Source organism: Geotrypetes seraphini, chromosome 11 (genome assembly GCF_902459505.1).
Source record: "Geotrypetes seraphini chromosome 11, aGeoSer1.1, whole genome shotgun sequence".
NCBI lineage: Eukaryota > Metazoa > Chordata > Amphibia > Gymnophiona > Dermophiidae > Geotrypetes > Geotrypetes seraphini.
Genome location: NC_047094.1, coordinates 53,026,440 through 53,040,153, shown reverse-complemented (window position 1 = coordinate 53,040,153; position 13,714 = coordinate 53,026,440). Strand labels below are relative to the sequence as shown.

The window sequence follows — 13,714 nt, the reverse complement described above, 5'->3', positions numbered from 1 at the left end:
ATCATGCTTAGCACTATTTTATAACCAACACTCAAAGTGCCGGGAACCACACCTAATTTTAGGTGCAGCCATTTGCACTAACTGAAACATGGAGCCTCTTCTATCATACTGCGCTAGCAGTTTTTAGCGCAGAGAGCCACGCTGAATGGCCCGCGCTGCTCCCGATGCTCATTGAGTTCATATGAGCGTTGGGAGCAGCGCGGGCCATTCAGCGCGGCTTCCCGAGCTAAAAACTGCGATCAAAGTTTGATAGAAGAGGGCTTAGGTGTAAATTCTCAACCCTAAATTAGGTGCAGAACCTAATGACAGTGACATAGAGAGGGTAGGAGGTGCCTAGGGTGGTGACACCTCCCACTCCTTTCCCATCCCACTGCCCTGAGTGCATCTTCCTGCCCCTCTTCATCAGCGTGAGTAGCATCTCTAAACTGCTACTTGCATGGGCCTTGACTCTCTGACTTCACTTCCTTGTCCTGTGATCAGGAAGTGACTTCAGAGGAAGAGCTGAGGCCAGGGTGAGCATCAGGTTGGAGATCCTGCTTGTGCTGGCAAAGAGTCAGAGGTATGGGGGGCAGTTAGGGCAGCCCGCCTCTCCTGCCCCCCCCTTACTACACTACTGCTTAATGTCCTACACCAGGGATCGGCAACCTGCGGCTCGCGAGCCACATGCGGCTCTTTCGCCACGTGGATGCGGCTCAGAACAGTGCTTCTGACAACCTCACACTGTTCAAGATCCCTCTTATTTTTCACATCTTCCAGAATGACGCTGCTGCTTCCGACGTGGTACGCTCTTTGGTCAATTCCTGTTCCGGGGCAGAGGACCGGCACAGCCAACAGCGCAAAAGCAGCAGCGTCTTACTGGAAGATGTGAAAAATAAGAGGGATCTTGAACAGTGGGAGATATGGTTCAGAGTGTTGCAACTAAGAAACCAGTGATAGTTTTGTGCATCGGAAGCTAAAACTTTTTTGGGGGGGCTTTTAAATAATTGTTTTTTTAATGGATTTTGTGGCCATTCCAGGCCGCTTGAGGAGAAAGAAGGGCTGGGAAGAGTAAAACGGAGGTTTCCTGAGCCATTGGAGGCTTGTTCTGAGTTGGGAAGAGCAGATAAGAAAGGCCCCAGCTCTGCCTGAGCTTGGGAACGGATTGGGCAACATCCGCGCATGCTCTGACATCATCATATCTCAAACCCCCTTGTCTACCCATTGCGGTTCTTTGTAAATCTTGGGTCAAACATTTAGGATAAAATGGCTCTTTGCTTTAAAAAGGTTGCTGACCCCTGTCCTACACAGATGCCTGAATCCAATCTCTCTAAATCTGCAATTACCAACAAAACATCCAACTAGTGAAAGTGGTAAAATAAAAAAAACTGCACCAGAACTTTAAAAGGCCTGAGATTGGTACAGATGATCTTTAGTTAGAGGGATGCTAAAGTTCAAGTAGAGTCTGTAGAATTACAATAGAAAAGGAACAGATAAACTAGAAGTTCTCTATGGTTTTTATCTGTTTCTGTGTCTTTTATTTACAGTGGAATGGAGCTGTTCTCCTATGTTCTCCCCAAATGTGGGACAAGTGGTGATTGAGAAGCTGAGGAATCTGCAGTTTACAATTAGGGGTCTAGTTTCGGTGAGTGCAGCAGGCATGTGTGGGTTATGATTAATGTGACCATTTATTCTTTTTCATCAAAATGGGACATGTACTGATTTTCAGTCCCGCCCTCAATCCCGCCCTAGCCCTAGCTCTGCTCCAGCCACGCCCCCTATTTCTTCCATTTTTTTTATGTACACACAATATCTTATTAATTCATAATGGTAACCATAAAATTAAGAAAAAACACAAAGCACACTGTATGCAGAAAAAATGTTAATTATCATTTATATTCAGGGTTTTTTCAAAGAGGTCAAGACAGATGACTTTAAAATATGCAATATCACCTCAGTAACAACTATAAAAAAATAGACAAAATTAGTGCAAAATATAGACAGCAGATATAAATTCTCAAAACTGACACATTTTGATCACTAAATTGAAAATAAAATCATTTTTCCTACCATTGTTGTCTGGTGAGTCTCTAGTACTTCCTTCTAATTGTGCATCCTTTCTTTCTTTCTCTCTCCCTGCCCCCCCCCCTTCTTTCTTTCTCTCTCCCTGCCCCTTCTTTCTTTCTTTCTTTCTTTCTTTCTCCCTTCCCGCCCTTCTTTCTTTCTTTCTGTCTTTCTTTCTCTCTCCCTACCCCCTAGCCACTGCCGCCTCTCTGCCCCCCAAACTTCTGCCACCTCCTCCCTGCCCCAAACCTATGCCACCGACTCCCTTCCCCCCCAAGCCATCGTACCTCCATGCCCCCAAAGCCACCACCATCACACTCCCCTAACTTTTTATTTCTTTCTCTCTTCCTGCCTTCCTCCATGCCACCGCTGCCGACAAGTTCTCCCTGCTTCCCCGCTGCCACCGCAGCAACAGGGCCAGGCGAGGCGAGTGCAGCAACTACACAACGGTCGGCCCAGAAGCCTTCCTCAAACATCAATTCTAACGTTGGAGAGGAAATTCTGGGCCAGCCAATCGCTGCCTGGCTGGCCCAGAACTTCCTCGTCTGGCGCTGTTGCTGCGTCGGCAGTGGGGAAACAGGAAGAGAGCCCAGGCTCCGTGATCGCCTGTCCCATTGTCCCCACACACAGCTTCGTGCACTCTCTCTGAAAACGGGATATTTCGGCATCCCGAAGCTGTGCATGGGGACAACGGGACAGGGGATCTAAAAATGGGACGGTCCCGTTCAAAACATTAGTTATGATGGGAGGCTTGAAGAAACATGTTTTTGATTACCACTCCTCAACAAGGATAAGCCTTCCCCAATCTAGAACATGATTTGACCTGTGCCACAAAAGTTGTTAAAAGCCCCTCCAAGCTTCTTCTCCATCCCCTAGGGATCCTTTCTCTTATCTCAAATATCAGGCATTCAAAATGCAGCAGTAGGGCTGATCACAGCCACTCCTACTCCACTAGTTCCATTGGTTAGCACCATTTTGAAGTATGGCACCAACAGAAGTTGCCCATGATCTTTTTCAGGGCACAGAGGTTAGGTAAATATATGGGAGAGGCATCCTAAGGGAGTAGGAGGGACGGAGAGGAAGCTCCAGGGTTCTTATTAAATATTTTACAATGTGAGTTTAATTGCAGTGATCAGGTTTTGTGCATGCTGCCAATAAAGCACGCTTTCTTGCCCATCCTTTCTGCCCCAGTACTCACTCTTTCCTATCCCTTCACCAAAGGGTTTTCTTTTTCCCTTATCTCTATTAGGTACTTACCCTTCTACCTCTTCCAGGCACACTCTCTCATTTTTACCATCCAAGGCACACTTTTTTGTATCCTCTCAAACACCAAGCAACACAATGCATAGTGGCTGTCAATCTTGAGTTAGGCGCCATATATAGAATTGCACTTAGCAGCACCTAAATTGAACTTAGGCAGAAGTAGGTGTCAAAACCTTAGATGCCCCTTTTAATCCCAGGGTTTTCCTGGCCTAAACACACCAGCACCTAAGTTAGGTGCCTACATGAAAAACATGCCCATCCGCCCCTAACTAAACCTACTTTCTGTTAGGCCTTGGTCTAGGTGCCTACCAAATTAGGCACCTATCATCTAATTAATTGTTTTTTAATCACTATTTAATAGCAATTTTCAATTAACAATGCCGATTAAGCCTAATTGAATAATTAAATTAGGCACCTAGCTCAGCTATGTGTGTAGATGTCTTTTATGGAATCAGGGTCTTATTGTGTATTCTGGCACTCAGCTTTGGGGGCAAGGACTTAACCCCAACTGAAACTTGATATAAATCCTGGCACCTAACTTGGGTGCACAGATTATAAATTCTCCAGCACTATGTGTAATTCTTAGGAATGTCCTTGATCTGTCCATGCTCCTCCCATAGCCATGCTCTTCCAATAGCTACACCCCCTTTTATGTTGCACGTGAGAGGCTTTGAATGCAGATCTTTATAGAATTGCATGCAGCCAGATCTGCACGCAAGTCCAATTTGAGTCAAATGACATCAATAATAGTTCACATCCAATTGTTGTTTGTTAATGACTCATTAACTAATTTATTTGCACATTGACCTCGGGATTGTGTATAATTTGGGGATCGCAGATTTGGGCGCCATTTATAGAATCTGGGGGATAATGTCTAGTTTAATCAGTGACTGGCTGAGATGTGGAGCTTGAAACTCTGACTTGGTCAACTACTGTAGCTGACATAATTCACAGCTAGGATTCTCAAGAAGAGCTGAGCATTACTTTTCTTTGGATTGTAAAGTACAGGGTTGATATTCCAATGTTTATCCAGCTAACTTTTGGAGTTACTCAGACAGATTACAAAATCTGAATTTTCCACCTCTCTCAACAGGTGCATTATTTGAGAGTAAACTGTGTGCATAAAATTTACCTGCATAAAAAGAGGCTGGACTGGGGGCATTCTCTGAGTGTCATTAACCTTTATGCAGTCAGTGCTATGTTCAGTACCATATATACTCGAATATAAACCCATCCAAATAAAAACCAAGATAACATACCCCACCCCCTTTTTCAAGGGAAAAAATGTTAACTCAAATATAAACTGCCTTCCCCCTCCCCTTCTCAGATCTTCCACAGGCCTCTTCCCAGGCCTGTCTTGGTCCAGTGGTGAACCAGGACAGGAATGATCCCTCAGGTGTCAGGTCCTGCCCCAGCTGATTCTGCATCCACCGCACTCCTTCCCACTCCCAAACTCAGCACTGACCTCTCCCTGGGCCCACCTTAAATCCTGGTGGCCCAATGGTGAGCCAAGCTAGGATGGACGCAATCCCTCCCTCCCCTGAGGTGAGGTGTTGAGTTCAGTCCCAGGCAGCTTTATAATCACCCCCCCCCTCTCGGAACTAATGTAGGCCTCCCCCAGGCTTACCTTAACTCTGGTGATCCAGCGGGGTAAGTCAGAGCATGAGCGGTCCTCCTATGCTCCTGCTTGTGCAGTATTGCTAGTAATAATGGCTGCCTTGAGTTCCCAAAAATCTTGGTTTATATTCGAATATATATGGTACTGTTTGGCTAAAGTGAAGCTCCTAATTAGAGAATGACAAGGCGACAAAGTTTGTCCTAGCTCTGACCCGTGGGCTCTGTTCTCGTCCCCGCAGGCTCTGTCCCCATAAGCTCTGTCTTCGCCCCTGCCCCATGGACTCTGTCCCCATTTGCACAAACTTCATACTTATGATTTTATATTTAAATCTTTTTATTAAAGTACTAGTCTTTAAGTCCGTTACATTAACGGGTGTTAGAATATATGTCTGTCTGTCTGTCTTTCTTTCTTTCTGTCTCTCTCTCTCTCTCCCACTGTCTCTCTCTCTCTCTCTCTCTCCTTGGTTCCCTTTTTCTGTCTGTCTTTCTGTCCCTCTCCCTGACCCTGTATCTTTCTTCCTTTCTGTCTATCTCCCTCCCTCCTGCTGTTTGTCTGTCATTCTTTCCCTCCATTTCCCTATGCAGCAGCATTTCCACCCCACTTCCCTGTGGAGCAGCAGCAGCAACAGCATTTCCCTCCCCCCCCACCCGCGACTTCCCTGTGCAGCAGCAGCAGCGGTATTTGCCTTCCCCTCCAGGTCCCTGTGCAGCAGTTGCAGCATTTCCCCCACCCCTTCCCTTCTCTTACCGCGATCTGGCCTGCTCCGTTCGGCCCCTACCCCGCGTTCTGGCCTGCTGCAATCTGTCTGCTCCGTTCGGCTCCTCTCCCTTCCCTTCCCGTGGTCTAGCCTGCTCCATGGCCCCCCCTTCCCTTATAGCGTTCCCCACAGGCAGGCAGGCCCAGCTTCTTCCTTGCAGCTCGCGGCTGGAGTCCTCTTCTTTGTCGGCCCCCCTTCCCTTCCCTTCCCGTGGCAAATTTTTTTTTCTGGCCTTTCCCGGGGCGCGTTAACCACCGCTAATGTGCACGAGCGGCTCCAGCACCGGCTTCTCCACCCGGACCCTGGGCACGCGCTGCGCTCCTCCCCTTAGCTACCCGGAGAGAGCCCAAGAGAGAGGGGGGGAGTGTCTGCCGTGGTGATCTGGCCGACTCCCTTGCCGGAGTTACAGGAGCTGCGGCGGCACCTTTAAACTGAAAAAATAACTCTGGCAAGGGAGCCGGCCAGCTGGCAGTTCAAGTCGGAGCTTCGGTCTGGCCTGCTCCCTGCTCGCCTTGCCGAATTTTTTTTTTTTTAGTTGAAAGACGTGGCGGCGGCTCCTCTCATGATCCCCACCTGCGTCAGAAGTCCGACGCAGGCGGGGTTCGTGAGAGGAGCCACCGCTGCGTCTTTCAACTAAAAAATACAATACGGCAAGGAGCAGCAGGGAGCAGTCCAGACCGAAAAACAGAACCCTAAACCGTGCATGCGCATTCCTACCTGAGGTGCCCTACATCTCACGGAAAACGGACACACGCAGGTGGGAGTGCGCATGCGCGGCTTAGCGTTTTATTATATTAGATAAATATTCTGTACAATTGTTTATAAATTACAAATTGAGCTTTTCATTTCAAGCTGGTTTTGGTGCAATCTTCACAAAGTTTCAGTTGTCTATGTTTTTACATCATCTAGGAAGGTAATTGGATTGTTTTTCAGACATGGGTATAGAAAAGAATCTAAACTGTGTAGTGGATGAACAAGATAATAAGTGTCTATTAAATGTTGGAAATGTTCCTTGATGCCAGCAATGATGGATGAATCCATTGCAATAACAGTAAAACGCTTGAGCAGCTGGATACATGATGGAAGGACATTGCAGATGGTAGGAGTCTGATCAGCAGACAAGACTCTTGTTGCTATATCAGCGGCAGACAAGACACAAATGATGTCATTTAACAGTAGTTTATTTAAATCCAAAAGCAGCTTCTTCAATTTTTTTAAATCATTGAAGTCAGTTGCCAGTTTAAGACGTGTTAAGTTTTGACATAGTGATACTAGTCTCAAGTTTAGAGAATTACACGGGGACAAAGTTTGCCCCTGTTCCCATGGGCTCTATCCCTGTTCCTGTCTCCACGGGCTCTGCCTCCATCCCTGTCCCCACAGGCTCTGTCCCTGTCCAACTGTGGGTACCCATCTCCATGTCATTCTCTACTCCTAATTCTGAAAAATGTAGCCATGCATATTCAGACTTATGTGCATATGTTACCCGAGTCCGACTCCAAAATTTTAATTAGATGTCACAGTTTAATTTATATAGCTGTGGCTCTAGCAGTACTTGAATGTAAATCATCTTGAGCTGCTAATGAAGTGTGAGCTAAAGTATAAATAAAATATAGCACTCATGTTAAACTGTAGCCGAAAGGATATTTACTGGATGATACATGTTGCCCTGATTCCTTGGGGACTATCTAATCTATTTGTATAGTGAAAAGATTCACGTGATCATGAATGGAAAATGAAGCATGTATGATAACCTAGGGCAGTGTTCTTCAAGCTTTTTACACCTAAGGACCGGCAGAAATAAAATAATTATTTTGTGGACCGGCATCGGTCCGCAGACGGCGGTTGAAGAACACTGGGCTAAGTCGTGGGCCAGACCCTGCCCATTTCTACCCAGTCTCCACCCCAGACCCTGCCCCCATAGTCCTTATTCTAACACTATTTTTTCCAGTCATTTTTCATATATACACATAATATAATCTTATTAACAACGCATCGATCGCACCGCGGACCGGCAGTTGAAGAACACAGTTTTGGGCCTGATGCACATGCCGGCCCTGTGGACCGGCAGGAAATTTCTGTGGACCGGCACCGGTCCATGGCCAGTGGTTGAAGAACACTGACCTAGGGCATCCCCATCCTGAAGGATAAAAATCTGGATGCAAGAAAACTGGACATAATGGTAAAAGAGAAAAACACCAGAACATTAATTATTAGAGCTACCAGTCCCGAGTGATTAATCTGAGCGGGAGGGAAGATCCTCAAGTACCAAGAAATTAAGTCTGAGACCAAAAAAAATGGCAGAAAGAAACATAAATATTTCCCATCATTTTGGGTGATCAAAAAGAATTTCCAAACACACCTGGATAGGTCGCCTAAACATGTTACATATTATAGACTCTAGAGGGAAGCTCGCTTTGGCGTGATACAAATTCTACAACAAACATTCAGTCAGTTTGAGAGACTGTGCTTGCCTTGTACTCCACATATCCTGGTGTAGGAGTCAGGTTCCTACTAGGTGCATATCTGATTTTCATATGGTATGCACAAAACTAGTCCATTGGATGGGGGTTAGGGGGAATCTCCCCCAAATAAACTTTCATGTAACATCAATATATTACTGGCTATGCAATCAATAGTACCTGATAATGTAAAGAGGACTGAAATTTATTTTTCCTAGCTATTGTCCCTAAAGAGATCCAAATCTTATTTATTTAATTTTCTATACCATTCTCCCAAGGGGGCTCAGAATGGTTTACATGAATTTATTCAGGTACTCAAGCATTTTCTTTTCGCTTATCCCAGTAGGCTCACAATCTATCTAATGTACCTGATGCAATGGGAGGATTAAGTGATTTGCCCAGGGTCAGAAGGAGTAGCTTGGGTTTCAACCCACAACCTCAGGGTGCTCAGGCTGTAGCTTTAACCACTGTGTCACACTTTCACCCAAGAACAGTGATCCAGTTTTCCACTTGAATTATCTCTTGAACACCATTTACAATGCTGAATGCTGAAAGGTAGGCTATCTTTGGAGAGCTCTAGATGGCTCCATATCAAGCTAAGGCGTTTTCTGAAGGAGCTCATGTATTGCCTTAAAATTCTACAACTTTATAGCAATCTTGAGCTCATTCCATAGATATTTGCTATATTACTGCCTATGTATAACCTTCACGCTTATTGTTAAGCTGGCAGTTTGGAATTTTCTGTAACTCCTTGAGACTGGACTATCAAGATGATGTAACTTCATATGAAAATAAATTATTTCTCACTATTTCCATTTGATGCCCTAAGTTAGATCTTCTCTTTCTCTTTTCCTAGCTGCGCTGCAGCAGAAGTTCCTATAACTCTGCATGTTTCATCGCAAGGTCATTTGGTGGTACGGATATCTCTATGACCCCATGTTTCTTCAGGGGGGTCTTTCTGTCTCGTCTCAGAGGCTCCACGGGCATGAGATAAGCCATGATGGAGTAACAGCTGTGGGTGAGACAGGACAGCAGACTCTTGGAGAAATGGAAGAAGCAAACAACCTGTACCAAGCAGATTGGAAAAAAAAAAGAACAATACGTCATTATAGCCCACAGACATCAAATTCCCCTATTCATTTTCATGCTTTCCATCCCTGCACACTTTACAGATTGAAAATATTGATGGTCATTGATCCCTGCAAATCATTGCTTGTGCACATGCGTTTAGATACTTTCATTGTGTCTTTAATGGAATCTTCACAACTTAAGAAGAAATCCTGTGCTGACAAGATGTTTGCAAGTGAGCCTGGGATAGTGAAAAGGGGGAAGCAGGTTCCATCACTGACAATCTGATTTATTTCCCCCTCTCAAATACATTCCCTCCCATTGCTTTTTTCTCTCCACGTCCCTCCCTTTTGCAATAAATCAGGAGTTGTCCCTCAGCCACCTGCAAAGATCAAACCCTCTAACCAGCTCCATAGCTAATTGGAGACCAGGAGCAGTGACTCCACTCAGTCCTCATTTCCATCTCCCAGGGCTCAACCCGAAAACTAACAAGGTCAGGGGCTGGTTGGAGGTGGTGCGCCCTACCGTTTTATCTCTCTGAGAATTGAGGGGCAGCACTGCTTGACAGCTGTCTTCCCCTCCCTCCTCTCCTCCTCCACCCGCCCCCTTTCCCTTCCCACCAAGCCTTCCATTGTGCCCCTGATTGCTTCAAAAAGTAAATGCATAGATTGATAAAATAACAGGCAGTAAGTACAAGGCTCCAGCAGTTCAAGACAGGGACACACCTCTCTCAGTGGTCCTTCACTGAAGAACATCATTTACCTACCTGCAAAGCATGATACTACCGTTGCTTTTCTCAGTCCTTGGCTCCTTAAAGTGGTAATGTTAGTGCCAGTATTCACACTGACGACTGTCTCCCACTGCTCCTTGATTCATTTGTCAGACCGTGCTTGGTTTTAATAATATCGTGTTAATAATATCGTTTTAATAATATCGTGTTAAAGCATACAGTTTGAGAACTTAAGCGGATGGAGTCTAAGGTGATAACATCGGTTTAAATAGAAACATCAGGCTAAGGCTGGAAACAAAATGATTTTAAATGCAAAATGTGAGTGTTTCAAATTTAAGGTTTTCCTAGGCTTGTGTAAATGAAAAGTACATAAAACAATGAACCATGAACCAAAGGGTAAAACGGAACCAAAAGCTCCGTGAGAATGAAACAATGGCACGGTAATGAAATTAAAAAAACAAAACAAAACTATATATAAAGAAGTATACAAATATATATATATATTTTTTAATTTCTTTATTGATATTTTGAACTTGACAATGTATACATTTGAAAAATCGAAAAAAAAAACTATATGAAAATACACTATTAACATCAGAAATATTACAATAAAAATTTTAAATCCCTTCTTAACCTATAACAGTAATGATATTATATTATACTCATCAATATTATAGAATATTATGAAATTTATACCTCTAAATAAATAATACACCCCCCCACCCCCCCCCACCCACCCTGGATGTGCAAAGGAATCTAACATAAAGAAAAAGGAATCACTTTAATTATAATGTGACAAAATTAGTTAATGGACCCCAAATCCCCTTAAAGGATTTAACAAACCCTAAACGCTCTGCCATAATCTTTTCATATTTATATGTTGCACATATAGTTGCCCACCAAAAACTAAAATTAATCCTATCATGATTTTTCCAATTAGATGTGATCATTTGAACCCCTATTCCTGATAAGATCATGAAAAGGCGACTATTATTTCTATCCAAAGTGGGTTTATCATGCAGAATCGTTCCAAAAATTATTGCTTCATATGTCAAAGGAATAGAGGATTGAAGAATATTATTAATTTGCCCCCAAATCGACTTCCAAAAGCCAAGTATACAAATATTTAATACAAATATGGCAATTAAAAAAAAGACAGTTTTGGGGCCCTTTTATTAAAGTGTGCTACAGTGTGAGCTTTGTACATGAGGAAAGGCTTACAGCAAAATGTGTTACTTATTTTTAACAGGGGTCATGTCAGTGGGAGTGTTCGCATTAAACAGATAGCACATCAAACTGGATGCACTAACTGGTTAGCGCAGTTAACGTGGGAGCATTTAGGACTAGATTCTATAAATAGGGCCTAAAAAATTGGTCCCAAAAATAGCACTTTATGTTATTCTTTTTTTTTTCAAAATCAGGAAAAGCATTTAAAAAACAGTTCAAAAGGGAAAAAAACCCCAGCTTAAAATTCAAATTAAGACTTATGCCAAGTCCACATTAACAAAGGCCGTTCAGTATGAAGAGTATAATGAAGGAAAACATATAGGAAACAGTTTACAGTCATCCTTGACATGCAATGTGACCCAATTCATTATGTCCTTAACTTTCTTTAGCAATAACATTAGTATCTGAAACTTTCAGTGAAACCTTATCAATCAAAAAATTCTCCAATTGTGACGGATCAACAAAAACAAATTTATCTGCCTTATAGTTTACCACACACTTGCAAGGGAATTAAAAAAAAAAAAAAGCAAAACAAGTAGCTGTGTTATTCTTTTATGGCACTCAAGGATAGGCACAGTGGCGTAGCGAGGGTGGGAGGTGCCCGGTGCAGTGGCCACCTCCTTGTTCTCTTCTCCATCCTCCCGCTCCTTCTCTGCCCCCCCCCTCCCCACCACCACCACCACCACTACCACCAGGCTTGCCCCCCTTCCCTGTTTAGCTTCCTGGGCATGAACAGCATCTCTAACTTGTTGCCCGTGCCATTATCAGCTCTCACTCTGACATCACTTCCTAGTCATGGGACCTGGAAGTGACGTCAGAAGGGAGTGCCAAGGCTGACGCGAGCAGCAGGTTGGAACTGCTGCTCGTGCCGGCGAAGAACTAGAGATACGGTGTCGGGCAATTGAAGGTGCATGTGCGGCAGGGAAGGAGTGGGAAAGAGTGGGGGTGGAGGCAGAGAGGAGGAGAGGTACCGAAGCCCCCACCAAAATGTTACCTGGGGTGGTCCACCTCCTCTTTCTACGCTACTAGATAGACACTGTTTATAGAATAGCAGTTGGCACCAGGAATCAAGTCTAACTTTAAGCAAAGCCATTTACACCATCTGAAACATTGTGTAAATCCTTGTGCCTAAATTAGGCACAGTTCCCCCCTTTTTCTACAACTGTATGTATAAATTGCAATCTGTCCATAACCCTCCCTTGGCCATGCCCCCTTTTAAAATTTACACACACATCTGTTGCATAATAATATGTGAATAATTTTATATTAATTCTAACTAATGCCAGTAATTGCTTGTTAAAATCCCAATTCTCGTACTATTGGGGGAATTTATCAATGTGTGCTGCTGTTAAGACAGATTATTTTAACCACAAGTCATGCTATTTTAGCATAAAAAGAGCCCCTGTGCTAAAATAGCATGACTTTTGGTAAAATAACCCAGTAGCAAACATTGATAAATTGCCCCCTAATTGGCTTATTAAATTGCACACACATATTGGGAGTAAGGGCTCCTTTTATCAAGCCGCGCTAGCGGGGTTAACGTGCGTGACTTTTCATCACGCGTTAACCCCCGCGCTGGCCAAAAACTACCACCTGCTCAAGAGGAGGCGGTTGCGGCTAGCGCGGCCGGAGGTTTAGCGCGCGCTATTTCGCGTGTTAAACCACTAGCGCGGCTTGATAAAAGGAGCCCTAAGCCTACATTTGTGTGTGCAATTTTTAGTGCTTTTTATAGAATTAGGCTGTTAGTGCCTCCTATCTAGGCGTCGATAAATGCTTCCACATTAAGGCTCCCTTTTATCAATCAAACTGCAGTAGAGCTTTTTACACGGGCCAACGATGCAAATGCTCCAAAGCTCATAGGAATTGAATGAGCGTCAGAGCATTTACCTTGCTGGCCTGCGGTAAAGAACTCTACCGTGGTTTGATAAAAGGGACCCTAATATTTTTGCAAATCCTGTATGCTAATGTAAAAATTAGCAAAGAACCTACATAAAGAAAAAAAAAAAATCCTATTCAACAGCGGTATTAAAAATAGGCTTAGCATGCAAGAAAGTCCTGTGTTAAAATGTGCTCAGCCCATTTGATAACACATTTTAGTAAAAGGGCACTTAAATTGATATATTCTTATTTATTTCTTACAGTTTATTAACCACCTTCATGAAGACATTCACTCAAGTTTTTATACTCTTTTATAAATACAGGTTTCTTTTCCACATCACTTTTTGTTTAAACTTATACCTCTTGGTGAGCATTTACCCCTCTTTGTTTTGCTTTCTGTGTAAATGAAGTACAGACATTGCTATCTAACTGTAGGGAAAATATATTGTGGAGCAAGACCACACTAACAGCTAACAGTGATCATTCTGTGTTAAGGTTTATAAGGGAGTGCTAAAAAGTTCTCAGCCCAACCAACCAACTTCCTAAACTCTGAGCTATTTTGCCTTTGTAGCTGAAAAGAGTGTTATCTTATTTTATTAAGTGCCTATTTGCAGAAATTAAATTCTATGTTTTGACATTGTGTCAGATCATTGACTGAACCATATCCACGTCTT

General features: G+C 43.6%; 1 protein-coding gene across 11 annotated transcripts in view; it reads left to right on the top strand.

The window, feature by feature from the left end:
- LOC117369236 (ankyrin repeat and fibronectin type-III domain-containing protein 1-like) overlaps positions 1-13,714 on the top strand; it is a 1,092,487-nt gene that overhangs the window by 982,791 nt on the left and 95,982 nt on the right. For all 11 annotated transcript variants that reach the window (XR_004541103.1, XM_033963493.1, XM_033963485.1 and 8 more), the window contains one exon: positions 1,524-1,621. Coding sequence is in view for 10 of the 11 variants with exons in the window: in XM_033963493.1 (XP_033819384.1) it covers positions 1,524-1,621 (98 nt within the window). In the remaining variant the exon portion in view is untranslated. The remainder of the gene's footprint in view (positions 1-1,523; positions 1,622-13,714) is intronic.